This window comes from Trichechus manatus, unplaced genomic scaffold (genome assembly GCF_000243295.1).
Source record: "Trichechus manatus latirostris isolate Lorelei unplaced genomic scaffold, TriManLat1.0 scaffold00045, whole genome shotgun sequence".
NCBI classification, from domain to species: Eukaryota; Metazoa; Chordata; class Mammalia; order Sirenia; family Trichechidae; genus Trichechus; species Trichechus manatus.
In genome coordinates, this window is record NW_004443981.1 from 16,290,362 (window position 1) to 16,312,213 (window position 21,852).

General features: G+C 45.9%; 1 protein-coding gene across 1 annotated transcript in view; it reads left to right on the forward strand.

Annotated features, from left to right (window-relative positions):
* ATG2B (autophagy related 2B) overlaps positions 1–17,836 on the forward strand; it is a 99,539-nt gene extending 81,703 nt beyond the window's left edge. The window contains exons 35-42 of the mRNA XM_004376736.3: positions 5,919–5,997; positions 6,311–6,518; positions 9,800–9,869; positions 10,400–10,482; positions 11,532–11,653; positions 11,873–12,027; positions 12,824–12,973; positions 16,483–17,836. Coding sequence (XP_004376793.1) covers positions 5,919–5,997; positions 6,311–6,518; positions 9,800–9,869; positions 10,400–10,482; positions 11,532–11,653; positions 11,873–12,027; positions 12,824–12,973; positions 16,483–16,713 — 1,098 coding nt within the window. The 3' untranslated portion in view covers positions 16,714–17,836. The remainder of the gene's footprint in view (positions 1–5,918; positions 5,998–6,310; positions 6,519–9,799; positions 9,870–10,399; positions 10,483–11,531; positions 11,654–11,872; positions 12,028–12,823; positions 12,974–16,482) is intronic.
* Positions 17,837–21,852: the final 4,016 nt, after the last annotated feature.

The window sequence follows — 21,852 nt, forward strand, 5'->3', positions numbered from 1 at the left end:
TTGATTTTTTTTCCTTGCTTTTTCTGTTGTTGATTTCTACTTTTATGGCTTTATGGTCAGAAAAGATGCTTTGTAATATTTGGATGCTTTGGATTTTGTTAAGGCTTGCTTTATAGCCTAATATGTGGTCTATTCTGGAGAGTGTTCCATGTGCGTTGGAAAAGAAAATACACTTGGTTGCTTTTGGGTGGAGTGTTCGGTATATGTCTATGAGACCGAGTTGGTTGATTGCAGCATTTAGCTCTTCCGTGTCTTTGTTGAGCTTCTTTCTGGATGTTCTGTCCTTCACCAACAGTGGTGTGTTGAAGTCTCCTACTACTATTATGGAGCTATCTATCTCTCTTTTCAGTGCTGTTAGAGTTTGTTTTATGTATTTTTGAGCCCTGTCATTGGGTGCGTAAATATTTATTATGGTTATGCCCTCCTGGTGTACTGACCCTTGAATCATTATATAGTGTCCTTCCATATCCTTTGTGGTGGATTTTACTTTAAAGTCTGTTTTGTCAGAGATTAATATATTGCCACCCCTGCTCTTTTGTGAGTGTTGGTTGCTTGATATATTTTTTTCCATCCTTTGAGTTTTAATTTGTGTCTTTAAGTCTAAAGTGTGTCTCTTGTAGGCAACATATAGATGGATCATGTTTTTTAATCCAATCTGCCACTCTCTGTCTCTTTATTGGTGCATTTAGTCCATTTACATTCAGCATAATTATTGATAGGTATGAGTTTAGTGCTGTCATTTTGATTTCTTTTTTTGTGTGTTGTTCACAGTTTCTTTGCTCCACTTAATTTTCTGTGCTGAGTCATTTTTCTTTATGTATTTTCTTTTCATCTTTTTCACTGTTGTTGATTTTGTGTTTGCTGAGTCTTTATATTTTTCAAGTTTGTTTATTTTGACTTGTAGGATTGTTAGTTTCCTTTGTGGTTACCTTAATATGTACCCCTATTTTTCTAAGTTTATACCAGTCTTTTATTTCTTTACATTGCCTTGACTTTTTCTCCATATGAAAAATCTATGTCTACATTTTTTAAGTCCCTGTTTTTTGTTTTAATGTTGTCATCTTTTACATATTGACATCTGTTTCCCTATTTTCAGTGTTTTAGGTTTGATTTACTTTTATGTCTTCCCTGTCTGGGTTGATATCTGGTTGCTCTGTCCTGTGTTCTATTCTTGGGTTGTTATCTGATGTTACTGATTTTCTAACCGAAGGACTCCTTTTAGTATTTCTTGTAACTGTGGTTTGGTTTTTGCAAATTCCCTAAACTTCTGTTCATCTGGAAATGCCCTAATTTCGTCATCATATTGTGAGACAGTTCTTAGCTGGCAGTTTTTTTTCTTCAAGGCTTTATATATGTCATCCCATTGCCTTCTTGCCTGCATGGTTTCTGCTGAGTAGTCCGATCTTGTGGTTAATGACTTTCCTTTGTAGATGACTTTTCATTTATCCCTAGCCGCTCTTAAAATTCTCTTTTTATCCTTGGTTTTGGCAAGTGTGATTATAATGTCTTGGTGACTTTCTTTTGGGATGTACCTTACGTGGGTTTGACGAGCATCTTGGATAGATATCTTGTCATCTTTCACGATATCAGGGAAGCTTTCTGCCAACAAATCTTCAACAATTCTCTCTGTATTTTCTGTTATCCCCCCTGTTCACGTACACCAGTTACTCGTAGGTTATTCCTCTTGATAGAGTCCCACGTAATTCTTAGGGTTTCTTCATTTTTTTAAATCTTCTTATCTGATTTTTCCTCAAATAAGTTGGTGTCAAGTATTTTATCTTTGATCTCACTAATTCTTTCTTCCATTGCCTCAATTCTGCTCCGATAACTTTCTGTTGAGTTGTCTAATTCTGAAATTTTATTGTTAATCTTCTGGATTTCTGATTGCTGTCTCTCTATGGATTCTTGCAGCCTGTTAAATTTGTCATTATGCTCTTCTCTTTTTAATTTCCTCTATTGCGTGTTCTGCGTTTTGCTTAATTTCCTTTCTAAATTCTTGAAGAGTTCTGTATATTAATCTTTTGTATTCTACCCCTGGTAATTCCAAGAAGTACTCTTCCTCCAGAAAATTTCTTGATTCTTTATTTTGGGAGCTTGCTGAAGCCATCATGGATTGCCTCTTTATGTGATTTGATATTGACTGTTGTCTCCAAGCCATCAATAAGTTATTATATTTATTTATTTTATGTTTGCTTACTGTGTCCTAGCTTCTTGTTTTGTTTTGATATGCCCAAATAGGCTGCTCATATGAGCTAGTTTGATTATTGGCACCTATGAAGCTCTAATGTCCTGTCACCAGGTAGTTAGATCTGTTACTAGGTATGTGAGCTCAGGAGTCCGCCCACTCCTCCTGTATGGATTCAGCTCAGGTGCCCAGGTAAATGGTCACCAAGTGTGTGGTAGGCTCTCACTTACAGTCCTAGACAGGCATGGGTGATTTGCGTAGGCACAGTCATCTGGTTGCAGCAGGGGGACACACTCTGAGCAAGGCAGGGGGCTGACTGCCACCCCCGAGTGTCCAGCAGGAAGGCATGTCCCTGTTCCCTAGAGTGCATAGGTGGGTGGGTTTTGCAGCTGGACCGTGAGCACCTGATGCTGTTGGCTGTAAGGACTGGGGGGGCACCTCTTATTCATGGGCCCCTATCGCAGGTGGCTAGGTGGCGTGGGTAGAGCCACCAGTCCTCAGGCCCCTGATGTGGGTAAGTGAAGACCCTGCTTAACGGGCAGAGCAGTGTCAAATGTCAAGAACCTTCCACTCCACAGATGAAACAGTTGAAGTTAGACTTCCGGTCTACACCCCGTTGTACTGCGGTAATGAGGGCCTACGCTGTTGAGATGGGCCCGCACAAGTCTATGCAGGGGGAAGGGCACTCAGAGTCCATGGCTCCCTTATGCCTGTGCCTAGGCAAAGGAGCTGTGCCTGCCCTGGATTCCTGGCTTAGGGGAGCTGGCGGTTTATTTTTTCCCTGTTTAATTTGTTCACTCTCCAAGGCAGGGAGAGTGGCTCTGGGCGTGTGACAGATCCTACTTCTGGCCCAGGGAATTCAGCAATTGCTGAAGCCGGTCCGGGATCCAGTGCAGAGCAGGGAGCGGGGAGGTAAACAGGAGAGAGGTTTTTCCCTAAGGTGGGTGTTTTTGATCCGCGTGGTAGGCCGTACGCAAGTACTTATCTTTCACCGACGAGTGCTGCTTCTCACTGGTTCTGGGTGGCCATGTAGACTCTCTGGCGCTGGTTCTCTCCCGGTACAGAAAACGTACCTCCCGAGCACGGCTGCATGCCTGCCTCACCGCTCACCCCTGAGCTGCTCAGGCCTGAAAGGCCCAGGCTCTTGCCGGGTCAGGTCTGGCAACTCCTCGCTGCTTCCGAACCATCTCTCCCTCCCCCTGCCACTCATTCGGGTTCCTCAACTCTGCTTTTGATGTTCAGGGCTCCCAGATTGCCACATATAATTGAATCACTTGTTTTTTCTGGTCTTTGTTGTAAGAGGATCCACTGGAAGCGTCTGACTACTCTGCCATCTTGGCCCCACCTCTGAGAAGAATATCTTTTGATATCCATATTTTAATATATCCCTATATTGGCCTACTAGGAATATGCTGAAGTATTTATGGCAGAGTTGATCTGTGGAAATCGCCAGTGTGAACAAAACTTTGAGCAAGATCTATTTTTATGACATGACTCTACCAAACTCAACAAGCCCAATTTTCTTTAATAGAGTTTTTTAGCTTAATTTCTTCCTTAGAATCAGAAAGCATTATGATTTTAAAATGAGGAAATATTAATCTTTGAGAAAACAGTCAGTGAAATAAATTTTATGGATACACTAAGGAGGAATGGGAAATAATTCTCCAAGGTAATGAAACCTAGATATGTAAGCCGTGATGAGGCACACCCCTATACCAAAACGCCTTCTTAGTTTGCCACTTCTCCCACTGGCCTTCCGTGTATCACCAGGTGTCAGCAAACAGTGATCTGAGGAGGAAACCGAATATTTCTGTTCTTCATTTCTTCCTTTTGAAAACAAATCAGCTAATGAATGATAATGCCTTGAGTAATTTTTTTTCTCACTGTGCAAATTTATCTTCATTGGATCATACCCATGAAACATGAAAGCAACACGTTGTTTTCTTCTGTTTTTAAAAAGCTGCATGGAGTTTGTTAATTTATTCCAAATTTTGTAAGATAATTATTTCTGGCTCTAAGGACCAGTGATAAAGGATAGTAACACTGCAAGAATTACTTTATTTTTTTGTATTGTGGTAAATATTCCATGTACTGTTTTGTGGCATTAATCTTGTTGTTCACACAGCACCACTATCCGTTCCCACATTTTCATCACCCTTAACAGAAGCTCAGTGTCCCAAAAACAAGGATCCCCCCAACAAGATTATTTTTAATTTCAAATTAAGTGTAATTGCTTCTGAAGCTGAACATCCCAGAGGGTGGGCAGGAAAGGGGGCAGATGTCACGGGTCCCATCGAGGAGAGTAGGTGGGGTAGGTGGACGGTGCCAGGTCACCTGGTTAGGTGGGTCGAGGGCTCACACAGAAGGGGTGAGATTCCCTGAGTCCTAGCCTGGTTTCGTTCTCACACTACTGCCTGCACTTCTGTGCAGGGAGGGTCAAAAACCCATTGCTGACAAGTCCATTCCCACTCATAGCGACCCTGAAATTTTCTGTCTTGTGAAGGTAGTCATGGAGTCAAAACATTTATAGCATTAAAATATCGCCATCTAGTGGCCAAATAATAACATTTAAAACACTGTTAAATTTGTTAACGTAATATTTGATACATATAAAGTAATATGGGGTTGTTATGAATCGAAAATCGACTTGACAGAAACAACAGCAAAATAATACCTGTAATGTGTAAAGTATAATAATATAACAAACGACTCATGAGCCCGCTACTCCACTTCAGAACCAGGATGTTTTCAGTACTGCTGAAATTACCTGCTTTCTCTTCTTCAATCCCATCCCTCAGCCTCCCATATACTGTCACCTGGAAAAATACCTTTCCCATCTGCACCATGTATTCTTCTGATCAATGTGATTAATGGTTGATCAGCTCAGCTTTTGTGGTGTTGATCAGGCTTTTGATGTGCCACCAAATCTCGTGACCCTGTAATCCGCCTCACAGTGTATTTTGGCAGAGCATTAGTGTTTTACGTCGGTTCAGCATTTCTTAAGATGGAAGGGAAGAATGAGAAGGAACAGGCTCAAAGTATTTGATTTTTATATCATACAAAATGTATTTGTTAGTTTGAGTGAGGCAGGCAGAGTGAAACTCCTGGTAAGGGCCAATGTGGCTTCTGTACGCAACGTCAGGACAGAGGCACACCCCGTCATTTGTAATTGTAGCGCTTTAGAAGAGGTCGTTTTTATTTTGAACTTCATGTCCAATGAAGAAACTATATTAAGTCGGCATAACAGAGCGGGGAGAGCAGAAGTAAGACATCAGGCACTTTTAAGGCAATGCTTTATACATAGTAACTACCCAGTGCCTGCTAACTGCTGTTACTCTCATTGCGAGTAATATTATTGCTGTTAATTTAGGGTTAGAGCTAATGTGAAATAAGAACGAGAAGGCTCTTTTTCTAAGGAAACTAAAATATGCTTAGAAATCTCTGTTACGTAGCTTTGTAATCTTGAGCAATTTAACTTCTGGATGTTCATTTTCACATCTATGAGATTGATTTCCTCATAGAGTTGTGAGAATTAGTGGGGAAAGGGGTGTGTGTGTGTGTGCGTGTGTGCATGCGTGTATTTATAGGCACAATGCCTGGCACAGAGTTAGACCTCAATGAAGGAGAGCTGTGTATGAATAATGAGTAAATTATGAGACCTGAAGATACTTTGTTTTTTAGTTAGAAATAGATTTTCTTTCCTTTTAGTTATAATTCCATCTCTTAATTTTAGGATGCCTTGTTCTTCCTGAAGGATTTTTTCACGAGTCTTTCCACAGAGGTAGAGCTTTTAATGACTCCAGATCCAGAAGGTATTAAATATGTATAGTTTGAAAAAAACTACAAGCACTTGGATTGCTTTTGATTATAAAGCTTTTTTTTTGATAATGTACTTATAGTCTTTATTCCTGTTTATATAAATGTGCTCTGTGTTTATTTTTGTTAATTTATGCAAATATATTTTATGTGAAAGTAATCATTTAAAAGGTGAAAGCAGATATTCTCTATAACAGTAATTGTGTTTATTAAACGAAATGTAGCAAAGCAAGTTAGATCTAGATTGATTTAAGTGAGTACTGTCAAGAACTGTACCTAATTTTTCAAATGTGCACACTACGTTTTCAGTTAAGAAGTCTCCTGGAGCTGATGTCACCTGCAGTTTGCCAAGGCATTTAAGCACCCCAAAGGAGCCAAATCTAGTTCTTTCTTTCCCTGGGCCAAAACCATCTTCCGGAAATGATAGTGCCAATTCAGTGGATGTGATTAATGGGGAGGAAGAGAAGGATTTCTCGGCTGAAGACCCATCATTTAGTGACCAGCCTGTGTTTTTTAGGTAAATACCGTGATTTTGAGGACAAACGATGTTACAGCTCAGGAGACCGTCCTTCGACGCGTGTCTGTTGGTGGCCGTGTGGTTGCGTCGGCTTTCCTCCGCGCGGCCATGTTAGCAGCTGGTGTGTGTCTGTGTGTGCCCCTCAGTGACAGTCACCCAGTTCAGGACTCACCTCTGTTGATTCTGTGGCGGAAATTCCCTTTTCCTCCTAGCTTCGTCCTTGGGCTCCTTTTTTTTTTTCTCTCTCTCTCTCCTTCTATCCCTCCCTTGCCATCATTATTATGTCAGGTTTGTACCTCCTTAAACATTGAAAAAAACTCAGCTGCCGTCAAGTCGTTTCCGACTCATGGCAACTCCGTGTGTGTCGGAGTAGAACTGCGCTCCATAGGATTCTCAGTGGCTGAGTTTTTGGAAGTAGATCACCAGGACTTTCTTCCAAGGCACCTCTGGGTGGACCTGACCCTCCAACCTTTGGGTGAGCAGCCGAGCACATTCACCGTTGGGGCCGCCCGGGGAGCCCAAACACTGTGTTGTCCTTCTTCCTCATCTTCCTAGGCACCTCCGCTTGGGCATTCTGCCCCCGCCCTCACGTGATGTCCTGCCAAGCTTTCTGTTTGTCCTTCTCGGTCACTGTCGTGTCTCCTGACCCTCCCCTGGCAGAGCTGGCTCCCGCCCAGCCACCCACTCGCTGGTCACAGGGGAGTTCATCCCTCGTTTCCAGGCCGTTGGGTATTCCCGCCCTCTGCCTTTCCCGGCCCTCGGTGGTAGCAACGGGGTGTTGGCTCCACTGGAAAGAGGACAGATGAGGATCAGCACCCTTTCACCCAGAGGGACAATTAGCTGCCTTCCCTGGTTTTCTGTGCCCCTCCCCCTTTGACATCAAGGGTCCTCAGTTTTTCCCCATGCTTCTCCCTCGGTTCTGCGGTTGGACTTTAGGTACGGCCCAAAGTGAGCTGGATCACTGCTGTAAAGTGTTTTCATAGTTAACTATCTCGTATAATGACGGAAATAGAAAGAATATTAGACGTGAGAATTGGGAAGACCCTGAAGTAGACACTCCCTGGCACTTCTGGCCCCCCTCACCAGACATCAAGGACCCCTTTCATTGTTCCCCACACTGATCTGTTTATTTTTTAAATTTTTTCTACCAAATCTTTTATATTAATTACGTATAAACTAGGAGCCCTGGTGGCGCAGTAGTTAAGTGCTCGACTGCTAACCGAAGGGTCAGCAGTTTGAACCCACCAGCCATTCTGCAGGAGAAAGATGGGGCAGTCTGCTTCCATAAGGATTACAGCCTTGGAAACCCTATGGGGCAGATCTCCTCTGTCCTACAGGGTCACTATGAGTCGGAATTGACTCCATGGCAATGGGTTTGGTTTGGTTTTAGACATACAAACTACAAATCCGTATTTTTAATAAACATGGGATGACCAGTGTAAAAGATACTGAATTGTTACAATTCTGGCTGAAAGCAAAGAAATTTGACATTTTTAGTCAGCTCGTGTAGCCCCTCTTATTTACTTAGGGAAAGGCTTATTCTTGTCATTAGACTACTGAAAATAGCTTATAGGTTTTTATTTCTACTTTCAACGGCCCCTAGGGGTCCGGGCCCTGGGGCGGTAACCACCTTTAGACAAGACAGCTAGTGTGTGCTCCAGACCACACAAGTGTGAGAGGCCCGGCCGGGACTAGGGCACAGATCTTCCTAATCCCAGGTCCGCTGCGTTTGCCAAGTGATGGCAGAATAATAATAACAAAACCTGTGAACACGTGTTCATTCCACTAATATTGCTGAGCATTCACTATATATGTGTCAGGTCTGTTCTGGGCATAGTGAAGAAAGTAGAGAAAAATTCCTGCTTAATTGAGCTTACATGTAATGAGCACACGTGGGGTTTCCTATTATAAGTGCTAAGGAAAAAACAGAGTGGGTAAAGCGGGTGAGGGCGGGGGACTTTCCCAGAGGGCCAAATGGGTGAGAGTCCCAGGAGGGGCCGGCGGGGGTCCTAGGCTTCTTGTGGTGACTGATGCAAATCTCGTATTTCCATTGTACTGTAGCTTAGATTGGAGTCCTGGTGGTGGAGTGGTTAAGAGCTCAGCTGGTAACCGAAAGGTTGGCAGTTCAAATCCACCAGCTGCTACTTGGAAACCCTATGGGGCAGTTCTACTCTGTCCTGTAGGGTCACTATGAGCTTACCTTGCTTACTGGCTCATCTGTAGTGAACAATTTCACATGCGTTTCACTACACCAAAGATGGGAAATTGTTCACTACAGATGAGTAAATTAGCACAAGTAAGCCTGTGCTTACCTTGCTTGCTGGGTCGGTCATGTGCTCCTGTCGGGGATTATAAATTTGAAAAGAGGCTTCGATTGTGTAGGAAGGTGCTGTGGGGTTGGGAAGAGACAGATGCCAGCCGTACCTAGAAGCAGACTCTCTGATGTGGTGAAAAAGTGTGAAATTGTTCACTACAGATGGTCTGGTAGTGAGCTTAGCGCCGTGCTTACCTTGCCCACTGGATTCTCTCCCCCGGTGGGATGGCTTGGTGTGCAACGACCACCTTAATTCTGTGGAAAGAAAATGCGTTTTAAGGTCCAGCTTTGGGAAGCCAGCTTCTTTTGTCTGATGTACCATTACTGCACCGTCGTAATTTTGTTCTCATAGAATTCTCAGTATTTGTTGTCAGTATCCCATTTGCAAGCACTAGTTTCAAGAATCCTTGCGAAAACTCAGCACTGTAGGTGACATTATTTTACCGATGAGACTCAGAGGGAAGCTGCTGCCCTGGCTGCATACTGCACACGATAAGGCTGGACTCACACCAGCCGGGCCCGCTCAGCTCCTCTCTGGAGCCAAAATATCACAGCTGCCGTCGCGGCTTCTCTTTTGTTATTGGCAGTGACTGCATTGTTTGCTTTCATCTTAAAGGTTTCTTGTGTTAATTTGTGCTCTGTGTGAATTGATAATATCTACTAAAATAAATTTTTGTAGGAAAACCATGACTTGATAAACCAGGGAAAGGTTTTTGTGAGATAATTTAAATAAGATAAATACCAGTTATAAGGTGATCAACATCTGTTTAGTTGCTATATTACCTATGAAAAGGTACAGCTAAAAGACACTCTTATAATCCTTTTTTATTAATTTAGGCCTTATGGTAGTCGCCGTATTTATTTTTGGTTTTCTTTTGACTCTCTAATTGAATAAATCAATTTGCGCGTAGTTTCTCCTGTGATTGATTTTGAACATAAATAACTCCTCTCCTCTCTTTCTCTTCAGAGAATTTAGATTCACGTCAGAAGTTCCTATTCGACTTGATTATCACGGCAAACACGTGTCGATGGATCAGGTCTGGACATTTACCACACTTATACTGTACAGAATTAATGATCTCATTTGTCTTTTCTCATGGTCCCAAGTTTTTTAATTTTTTTTTAAATTTTTTTCCTCTGTCACAATTTATGTAAAAGTTTGAAATGAGGTACAAGGATTTTAAATTTAATTGTTTTAAAAATAAATATTATCTACCTAAGTACCATGTGTAAAATTTTATATAAATTGGGTCATACCCGTTGTCATCGAGTCAGTTCTGACTGTAGCGACCGTATGGGACAGAGTAGAACTGCTCCTAGGATTTCCAAGGAGCGGCTGGTAGATTTGAACTGCCGACCTTTTGGTTGGCAGCCAAGCTCTTAACCACTGTGCCACCAGGGCTCCAATCCAGTCATATGTATTATAAAGTTTTTTTTTCCCTGTAAACATTTTAAGCATTTTAGCTTCACCAGTGAACATTGCTTTGGCTGTCCCAAATAACAGTTGTTTTAAATGTTGAGTCTGTCTTTAATTTTCAGATTAATCTGGCCATTTTTAATTTTATAGGGTACATTAGCTGGGATTTTGATTGGTCTAGCCCAATTAAACTGCTCTGAACTAAAGCTAAAGAGGCTTTTCTATCGGCACGGGTAAGTCCATTTATCATCTGAGGCTTTAAGATCAAGTTACTAAAGTTAGCTTATCATAACTTAAAAATTGAGCTTTCTTGGCTAGCTTACAGAGTGCGGCTGTTTTATAGCACTGTCTGCAAAGATCCCAGCTGTGGAGAGTCCTTCCTGGTTGTTGTTAGGGACCATCGAGTCAGTTCCGACTCACAGCGACGCCGTGTACAACAGAACGAAACACGGCCCGGTCCTGCGCCATCCTCACAGTCACTGCTGGGCTTGAGCCCCTTGTTGCAGCCACTGTGTCAGTCCATCTCGCCAAGGGTCTTCCTCTTTTTCGCTGACCCCCTGCTTTACCAAGCGTGATGTCCTTCTCCAGGGACTAGTTGGGGTCTAGTTTTTATTCAGAGGGAGAAGAAGGAGTTTGAACAGAGGGGCATTCTTCACAGATGGCTGTAGTTTAGGATATTTTTCACAATGTCACAAAGTTGTAGTTTAGTGAAAAGGCTGGAAGTTCACAAGGTAGCTGTTCTTAGTAGCGAAGAACTATGTAGAAATTTGTATACTTTAATACTTTGCCAGATCCTTAGATGTTCAAGAAATAAGAACAGTGAAGAAACACACTCGTATTACCTAAACCTTATGGAAATTATAATTAGAATATATATGTATATACCTGAAAAAAAAAAAACCCGTTGCCTTCGAGTCAATTCCACCTCATGGCGACCCTATAGACAGAGTAGCACTGCCCCATAGCGTTTCCAGGGAGCGGCTGGTGGATTCAAACTGCTGATGTTTTGGTTAGCAGTTGAGCTGTTAACCACTGCGCCACCAGGGCTCCATATATGCGGGTGTCTATATATATACATATATAAAGAGAAGTTCAGATTGGGAGTTAAATGGCTAATTGACATTTCTGTTTGATTTAAAAACTGTTTTGCTGTTTTGGGAACATCTGTTATACTTTTGTCCTTGTAATTTATGTATTTTCTTGCATGTTAAGTAAAAACAAACACACGTATCTAAATCTATAAGTTTCATCTTCTGTCTACACTAATAGTCACTTGCTCCAGTTTGCTAGGTGTGGACAAGTTATTCTCCTACGCCGTCGCCGAATGGCTCAGTGACATCAAGAAGAACCAGCTGCCAGGAATCCTGGGAGGTGTGGGGCCCATGCATTCACTAGTACAGCTGGGTGAGTTCTGTGTTTTTCAATCAAAAGTTGATTGATTTTGCCTGATCAGTAATTCTTAACCCTGTTCGGTTATGTATACCTTTGGGACTCTGCCTGAGGGCCTTCTTTGTGGAAAACCCACACATGTACTCGTACTCAGGAAGCTGCCCAGGGTTAGTGTGGTAGCAGAGGCTGTGAGACAGGCACTCACACTGACTGCCGTGTGTTGGTTGATTCCAGTGCAAGGCCTCAAGGACCTGGTCTGGCTGCCCATCGAGCAGTACCGGAAGGACGGCCGAATCGTCAGGGGTTTTCAGAAAGGAGCTGCTTCCTTTGGCACTTCAACAGCAATGGCTGCCTTAGAACTCACAAACAGAATGGTCCAAACGATACAGGTACTTTCCGTGCACCACGATGAGCTGTACAAAGAAGGGCCACTGTGGAAAAAAGCGAAGGGTTTAGAGTAGATAGTTTTAGTTGTCATGACTTAATACCGTGTTCGGAGTTCCTGGGCGGTGCCAACGGTGAACACGCTCGGCTGCTAACCCAAAGGTTGGAGGTTCGAGTCCGCCCAGAGGCACCGCAGAAGAAAGACTGATGATCTACTTCTGAAAAATCAGCCACTGAAAACTCCGTGGCGCACAGTTCTACTCTGACACACACGGGGTTGCCGGGAGTCGGAACTGACTGGACGGCAGCTGGTGTGGAGCATCGGGCTCGCTCGTTGCTGAGATTCCCAGAGTTAATAATTAACAGACTAAATCTATGGAACACAGTGTCAGATGTGTTTCCCTGTTTCAGATAAGTTATAGCTGTTATGTTAACAGGATTTATTTCTTCACATTTGTATGAAGAGCTCAGTCGTGTTAGGGTTTGTGTTCAGTGTGAAGCTGCACTGGCCTTGCCCCATTGTTCACAGGCTGTGCGTTCTTGACTGTCACGGTAACGTGGATGCTGTCAGTGTACAGAGGGACAGAAAAATCAGCTCCCTCCAGATGTTAGCACTTCATTATGCTGTAATGTCTTGTTTTGAGACGTAATGGATTCTTGTAGAGACTCAAACACGGAGGCAGTGTCTGCTTAGGACATGCCCGCCCCGCGTTCTTCCTCACTCCCTGAGGGCGACCACTGTGGGTGCGGAGCCTCAACCTTCTTCTGACCCATCTCTTACTTTCTAAAAATGCGATCCAGGCCGCAGCAGAGACTGCTTACGACATGGTGTCTCCTGGCACCCTTTCTGTCGAGCCCAAGAAGGTCAGAAGGTTTCCTCATCACCGCCTAGCCCAGCAGCCAGTCGACCTGAGGGAAGGTGTGGCCAAGGCCTGCAGTGTTGTGAAAGAGGTGAGTGGATCCTGGGGCCGTCAGGTCAGACCCAGTGCGCACGCTTCCCCAGCCCAAGAGCGTTTAATGGCGGGACGTTGTTCTGGAGAAGCGCCTGGGAGTAGATGGGAACCGTCTCCAGTAGTGAGCACCTGCCCGAGGTGAGAACAGAGGGCGAGGTGGTGATGATGGGCTCACAAAAAGAGTTTCTCTCTCCACATATGGAAGCATCCAGGGAGTCACAGAACCAGACACCCACACACTCACCTCCTAGACTTAACACACATTCTGATACTCGGCCGAGTTTACTTCGGATTTGTTTAAGAAACACAGCTTTTCAGTTGAATCACCCGCCCGGATCTCATCCCCATCCCTTCACTGCCCTGAAGGTGGAAGTACATGTTTTCACAGTTTTCTTACATAAAGCAAACAAACAAACCAACCCAACCCAATGCCACAGAGTCCATTCTGACTCGTGGTGACCCTGTAGGACAGAGGAGGACTGTCCCACGGGGTTTCCAAGGCTGTAATCTTTACGGAAGCTGATTGCTACATCTTTCTCCAGTGGAACAGTTGTTGGTGGGTTTGAACCGCCGACCTTCTAGCTAGCAGCCGAGCGCTTAACCACCGCGCCACCAGGGCTCCTTGGGAAGAATAAAGGGGAGGTAATTACTAGTCAGAGCGGCCTCTACCGACGTCAGGATGGGGACGGGATCCATGGATGTGGGGCAGAACAGAGTTGTGAAAAGATCCTGGGCCTGAAGGCACGGAAGGGGCTGTTGGCAGCGTGACGGAACAACGGCACTTTGACGTGTGTGTCCACCTTATTTAACCTCTGGCCATCTCTCGGTAAATCTCTGATGCTTACTCTGTGCCCAGTGCGTAATATTAAAGATGGGTGATATTCCAGCATCACAGACGAGGAAGGGGGCTCTGCAAGAAAACTCTTCTCCCCAGCAGACCGGAGCGCGGGGGCAGCGGGCAGGCTGGTCTCCCCAGCAGACCGGAGCGCGGGGGCAGCGGGCAGGCTGGTCTCCCCAGCAGACCGGAGCGCGGGGGCAGCGGGCAGGCTGGTCTCCCCAGCAGACCTGGGCAGCGGGCAGGGTGGTCTCCCCAGCAGACCGGAGCGCGGGGGCAGCGGGCAGGCTGGTCTCCCCAGCAGACCGGAGCGCGGGGGCAGCGGGCAGGGTGGTCTCCCCAGAAGACCGGAGCGCGGGGGCAGCGGGCAGGGTCGGACGTGTAGCTCCCTTTCTGCAAAACTGTGGGCATGAAGATAAGGGGCAAGGGTGAGAGTTAGCGGAAGTGTGGATTGAGATGACAGGTCTGCCCGATTAGGCGGAATCGGAATTCCATGTTAAGAATGTTTTAAAACAGAGGTTCCTAAATAGTGTTAATTATTTCCTTTTTCTTTGAGATGTTAATAATAACTCAAAGATCAAGAGAAAAAGTCTCTTGTGTTTTACAGATACTCTCATCTTTTAGATTGAGGGTCAGCAAACTATATCCCACAGGTGAAATCTGGCCCCTGCCTGTATTTGTTTGGGCGTTCACGCTAAGAATGGTTGTTACATTTGTAAAGGATTGTTTAAAAAAAAAAAAAAAAACGAAAAACTAAGAATATACAACAGAGACTGTATGGCCCATAAATATTTACTGTGTGACCCTTTACAGAAAAAGTTTGCCAACCCCTGCTTCCATAATTCCATTTGACAGTAGTCGGGTAGTCGTGGCGAGGGGGTGGGAATCCGTCTGCCCAGCTACGCCAGGCTCACTGGGTGCGTTATTCCATTCTAACAGTCACAATAGAGGGTGGGCGGTGTTTTTATTCCCCATTTAAGTGACTTGTCTAAGGCCACGCAGCTCGGAGATGGAGCTGAGATTTTAATCAATTTCTGTTGTCTCCAGGCTCGGTGTTGATCATTACACTAGGATAAACTGATACTGTGATAGTCGTATTGTTGTGGAAGTGGGGGCAGGCAGGGCTGGACGAGGTGATGTGGGCTGACGTCTAAGTTATAAGCACATTCTGCGTTGAATTCCACCTCCCCTCTCGGCCGTTCTCTTCTAGGTGGTTTTAGAACGGCAGGTGCTTTTTCACTTTTCCTGCACTTCATGTTCTGCCCGTGGCGTTGCCCGTTTCATGTTCTGCCCGTGGCGTTGCCCGTTTCATGTTCTGCCCGTGGTGTTGCCCGTTTCATCTTTTGCCCACGGTGTTGCCCGTTTCTGCCGCTCTTCTGCGTGGAAATGACATTCTCGCTGGCCCGCCAAAGTGAGGGCAAGGCCTTCATTCCTCCGGAGCACCCCGGGTTCCTCCGAGCTGCCAACCAGCTCGTGTGCTCCAGGGGACTCTGAATCAGACACACTGTGGAGCGTCGACTGTCGTGTGTGCGGCGCTCCCGCTCTGCCTTGGCCGAAACCCGAAACAAACCCGTTGCCGTTGAGTCGACTCCGACTCGTGGTGACCCTGTGCCTGTGTGTTTAGTTTTAAAGCTTAGCAATCCTGACAGGTTTTTTCTTCCCTTCTTTGACCTTTTTTTCACTGTTGTAAACCATACAGACAGCCCAGCCTTTGCCCGTTTAGCACTTGTTGTTCGTAGGGCTCAGTGAAACCATTTACGTCCATCATGCTGTGCGGCATCGCCAGCCCGCACTGCCATGTCTTCCGTCCCCATAAACAGGAACTTACCGCCGGCTCGTTAGAAGAGGGTGAGAAACGTTCCACAAGCCCTGTTTCTAATTATTAAACGACGGTTCCTGCCTCGTGTTCTTAGAACTTTCTCTTAATCCAGCCGGGTTTTCTTTTTAGCCTTTACCGTAATTGAATGTCACACAGTCGTCTTTCCTGATACATAGCCAGTAATTCAAATTAGATTAAAATAATTTTCTGGAGCTTAGTAGAATTAGGTTTTCTTGTCACAGTTGAATCAAAAGAGCCATCGCTGCTTTCCTTCAGTGAATATACTTATTCAAGATGCTTTGCTTGCTAAGTTTGCTTTAACTAGAACGATTAATCTAAAACCAACCAAACCCACTTCTGTCAACTCGATTCTGACCATAGCAACCCTGTAGGACACAGTAGAACTGCCCCATAGGGCTTCCAAGGCCGTAATCTTTACAGAGCAGATCACCACGTCTTTCTCCTGTGGAGTGCCTGGTGGGTTCGAACTGCCAACCTTTCTAAGCGCTTTAACCACTGCAGCACCAGGGCTCCTTAGAATGACTAATAGTACCCAAAAAGCTTCTCCTGGATGATGAGCTATTTCTGAAAGCTTCATGACGGGAAGCTACAGTCTGGCTACATTGTCCACCCAGTAGTGTCACGACAAAATACCAAATCGTGATAATTGCCTCACTTTCCCTCGTAATTGGAGTTTTGTAATAAGAAGCATTATTCTGGGTTATCTCAGAAGCACAGTTGGTCTGGCTGCAGACATCTTGTCGACTAGCTGTAGGGAGAGTGTGTATTACCGGCTAACGTAGCCTTCTCTGACCGCTCACCTCCCTTCTCTCCCCGGCCGGCCCGCCTGCAGGGGTTCACAGACACCGCGCAGACCATTTACGAGACGGCGGCCCGGGAGCACGAGAGCCGAGGGGTGACGGGCGCCGTGGGTGAGGTCCTGCGCCAGATCCCCCCGGCGGTGGTGAGGCCGCTCATCGTGGCCACGGAAGCCACGTCCAACGTGCTGGGCGGCATGAGGAACCAGATCCGACCAGATGTGCGGCAGGACGAGTCGCAGAAGTGGCGCCGCGGGGAGGACTGACCACCGGCGTGGGGGCTCTTCATGAAGGAGCGAGGGTCCTTCACCTTCCTCACGCTCACCTCAGGAACAAAAGCGTTTCTCAGTCACCTACTTCAGCATCAGAACCACACGCACCCCAGACTCCCCCGCTGTAGGGCTGGTGTGGTGGCTGCTCACATGGGTACTCGAGCATCTGCTGCCCGCTCAGGAAATGTTAATTTTATTAAGTGACTGTGTCTCCCCGTTGCAGACGGGACAGCGTCGGGGACCCCCTTTGCCGGCGGCATTTGAGCACTTTTAAAGCACTGTTTTGGTTGCTCGAAGAGCTGATTTTTCTCCAGGTTTAAAAAGAATCACAGCTTCAAAGCTTTCATGGAGAATGAAAGACAGAAGCCACAGGAAGCAAAGCAGATAGGACTGTTAACACGAACGTCAGTGTGGAAGGAGGGCCCTCCTGTGTCGGCCGAGCGTCCGTGCGCCGGAGGGGCAGATATCCCCACCCTCCCGCGAAGTCCGGGGGCCGTGAGGAGAGGAGTGTCGCAGACACTCCTGTGTTGCACTTTACCCTGTACGTGGGTGTGATCCTAGAGTCCCACACGTCACGTGTTCCCTCCTTGCGTCATGTACAAAGTTACACAAAATGTATGCAAGAATTTGGCAAAAGAAGATAACCCAAACGTAACAGCTTCCATTTATTTTAAGTGTAAATGAAAAAGGTGCGTTCTGTAACAAACTGGGGCCCATGTCATTGTATGTCCATTTCAAGCCAGTGCAGTGCAGACTTGTCAGGGATGTGTGGAAAGGGAGACTGGAAGTAGTTTTCACTCTTTTTAAGATTAACCAAAAATCCTCCAAATACACCCTAGTCACCTATTTCAAAGTACCGTGTTTACCTGGTTAACAATGTACATTTTGATAACCTGTCAGGAATGAATAAAGTATTTTTATTTAAAGGTAAAATTGGGTTATGCTTCCCTGAATGTTTTGCTTTCTCAGAGCATATTCGTAGATGCAGTAATGATTTATCCCAAGGCACCTGGGGCACTTTCTCAGAATTGATTTTGGTTGCTAGCAGGAAGCTCCTTACCTGGGCATGAGGAGGAAGCTGTTCCAAGGACTGTCCTCGCTGCAGGGTGACCCTGCAGAAAGGAAGTTGCGTGTCCGTGTGACCCACTGTTGAAAGCTGTGTGATGTGACTCTGACTTCCCACAGTGGAGGTGTCCCCATGGTCAATTTGGGTTTCAGAACTGCATTTCAGTTTAGGGTTTGGAAAAATGAAGTTGAATCAATTTCATTCTCTAAATTTTCTTAAAAAATGCAATATAAATCCAAAAAATTTAAACAAGTTAAATTTATAAGAACTGTGTTAAACAGAATTTAATTTTGTTTTCTCTTCATCCTGGAGAGACGCAGAAGGGCAGCACTCAGAGCGGTCTCCTGGGTAAGCGTCAGGAAGCTGTTTGTCACTGGCCCCAGTTCAGGGACGTCCACGCAGCACAGTCGTTGTGGTTTATTGGGAAGGATGGGTCGCCTTCCAGGGCACGTTCTGGCCACCACAGCCCTCACCACAGAACGCGCTATGTCATCTCCAACAGTTAATCACTGTAAATATGCTGAGTTAAATTACAATCTCTTTCATTTTAAATACACAGTCCATAGGTACACTTATCTAACTTCATTCAGATGTAGTATGGGGAGAGACTCTTCCCCTCTCTTCCTGGTACTCTGAGCTGCTGCTGAACACTTCTGTAACAAATGTCTAAATCCCACTTAAACAGATGGCTTCTTCATGTAATCTCCATGCTTCCTAATCTGTCCTGCCCTCCTGTACATGCCACTGAGAGCTGGGGTTTCTGAACAGAAACCTCGTGTCCCAGCGAGATCCGTCTCCAGGGTCTGTTCACGGCCAGCTTAACCACGGTGCTGTCCCAGGAGCTGCGTATGTAGAGGGCCTGTCCGGGTTGGAGCACCTCCGCACTATTATGTAAGGAGCCCTCAGCTGCTAACCGAAAGGTCACCGGTTCAAACCCACCAGCCGCTCCGTGGGAGAAAGATGTGGCAGTCTGCTTCTGTAAAGATCACAGCTTGGAAACCCTGTGGGGCAGTTCTGCTCTGTCCTTCAGTGTGGGTGAGTCAGAACGGTTTGGTTTGGTGTCTGCAACAACCTTCGGTTGTTGAGGGGACACAGTGACCAGTGCTGGACCTGGAGTCCGATCCTCGGGTTTCAGGTCTGCCACTCAACTCGCAGAAGACTCTGCCAAGACACTCCATCTCTCTGCGCTTCCAGGTCCCTCTCTGTCCATGAAGGGGCTCGCTTAGGACAGAACTCAGCGGGGAGTTTCAAATGATTTGTGAGTGTGTGTGTGTGTGTGTGTGTGTGTGTGTGAACGTGGGTGGGTGTGTGTGAACACAGGTGTGTATGAATGTGGGTGTGTGTGTGAATGCAGGGGTGTGTGAGTACGTGAACGTGGGGGGGTGTGAACATGAGCAGGTGTGTGTGAACATGGGGGTGTGTGATGTGAATGCAGGTGTGTGTGATGTGGGTGTGTGTGTGAGTGTGAACGCGAGTTTGTGATGAAATGCCCTGGGCCCGGTGGGGGGCCTGGAGGGGGCAGGGGAGCTTCCAGGGGAGGTGAAGCTGGAGGGGGCTGGGGCTCTGCAGGCATCTGCGGGGCTCCTAGCGGTGGCCAGGACACGGCCAGAGGCACACACGTGTGTGTGGAGCCCCAGCGAGCTGTCATTGCTAGGGCTCACTGTGGGGGCCAGGGAGGGACAGCCTGGTAGGGTCCCCCAGGGGGCTTGGCTAGCGTATCTCCCAACACAAGCCTCAACCTAGAAATGAGCCCCACAAAGGTCGTCAGGAGGTGCCATGCAAAGCAGGAATCCTGCCCCTCCCCTTAAAAAAAAAAAAACCGTTACCGCAAAGTCGATTCCGACTCACAGCGACCCTATACTAATGATTATCCACCTGCTGGCGCGCACAGCTGCCAATCGCCACCTGGTGGCCGTAGGTGGAAGTGTCCGTCGGCCTTCTGCTCATTGACCACCTGGTGGTATCTGAGCCAGGCGAGGCCAGACAGGAGCACTGTCGACCTGCGGAGGAGAGGTGAAAGTCTGATGAATAGGGGACATTTTCTGAGTAATATTTCAATACATGTTCAAAGGCTCAGCGTTCTTCCAAGAGCTATCCTTTCAAAACGACGCAGAGAATGACAATCCAGGGGTTATGACAGCACCAGAGTCCCTGGTTGGTGCAAATGGTTAACAAGCTTGGCTGCTAACCAGTTCAAGTCCACCCAGAGGTGGCTCGGAAGAAAGACTTGGCAATCTACTGCTGAAAAAATCACTTCCTGAAAACGTTACAGAGCACAGTGCTACTCCGACACACATGGAGTGACCATGAGTCGGAATCAACTCGACAGCGGCTGCTTGAGTTCTTCACGTGATCTTTTCCCCCAGATGTGTCTGTGTGTCTATAAAAACCCATTGCCGTTAAGTCATTCCAACTCATAGGGACCCTATAGGACAGAGCAGAACTGCCCCATAGAGTTTCCAAGGCTGAAATCTTTATGGAAGCAGACAGCCACAGAGTGGCTGGTCGGTTCGAACCGCCCACCTTTTGGTAAGCAGCCCAGCACTTTAACCACTGCACCACCAGGGCTCCTCCTCTTTGTCTATACTCCCCTTTTATAGAACACCACTCAGCAGGGATTAAGTTTAGAGCCCACCCTACTCCAGTGTGACCTCATTAACGTATCAAAAGAAACCCAACCCGATTTGCAGACAGAGTCACAGTCCCAGGGCCAGGGGTTAGGACTTCCACATTTGGGGGGCGGGGGGAAGACACAACTCAGTCCATAACACCACTGGTCAACCCTTGCACCCCTGAAAGGGAGGCCGCCCTACCTCTGTGCCCCTAGCTATGACGCATCCCGAAGCGCACGGCACACCTAGACAAAAACCGAGGCGGAGTCCAAGCCCATCTTGGGGCACGGTCCGCGATACCGCGAGAAAGCAGTCAGACTCAAAATGCGGGCCATCCCACAGGACAGCTGACCCGGTTTCTTATATTAATCAATGGCATTAAACTAAAGAGAGGGATTCTACATTAAAAGACCCTTAAAAGAGACTTCAGGGACGGAAGCACATACTATGAGTGGACTTTGTTTGAATCCTGATTTAAATAAATCTACTGTAAAAAAGATTTTTTGCACAGAGCAATTTAAATGTGGACTGGGTATTGGATGATATTAAGCCTTGACTTACCATCAGAGTCCACTGGACCCAATTTTCATTTCTTAGTACGTATTTTGAGCAGTTCTAACAATTTGTAAGGATTGATAGTTTTATTCTTAGAGGGCTTCCAACGAACAAAGAAAAAAATTACTTATTGTTTTAAAAAAATGAAACAATAGCCATTCTACCTCACAATTACGATATGGGTCCAGTGCACAATTTCTTAAACATAACACATGTCTGCCGCCATATGGAATCTTTGGGATCTTATTTTCCTAGTATCTTGAAATATTTTGCTATTTCATCATCCTAAGAATGATTCCATTATTACTCGTCAATTATTCCCAATCGTGCTAAAGGAGACTAAAATAACAAGAAAGCAAGAATTATGGAATTGCCGAGGAGGACAATGCAACAGTGAAGTGAATCATCACCACTGCACCATCCTCGCACTTCACGCTGCATGGCCCAGAGCAGTGCCTTTCAAGAAGGTATACAAGATATCCGGAGATAAGCTTTTTATTTCTAGCCACTTTCATTGATGTTTTCTTTTTGTCTTTAGGAATTTATTATAGCACTCTAGTGGTGCAGTGGTAAAGAGCCTGGCTAACCAAAAAGGCAGCAGTTTGAATCCACCAGCCACTGCTTGGAAACCCTATGGGGCAGTTCTCCTCTGTGCTAGATGGTTGCTATGAGTCAGAATCAACTCGACGGCAGTGGGTTTCATTGAACAGAGTTGAGAATTCAGAAATTCTCATTTTCCGCCCATAACACTAAAGAGGAGGCAGTTGACAGAGGAAGACATTTCACAGTTATTAGACAGTCAGTAGATGGGTGCAGAGGGACAGGGCTCGGCACTCTATCTAGACATTGATGACATCTGTCTAGACATTGATGACATCTGTCTAGACATTGATGACGTCT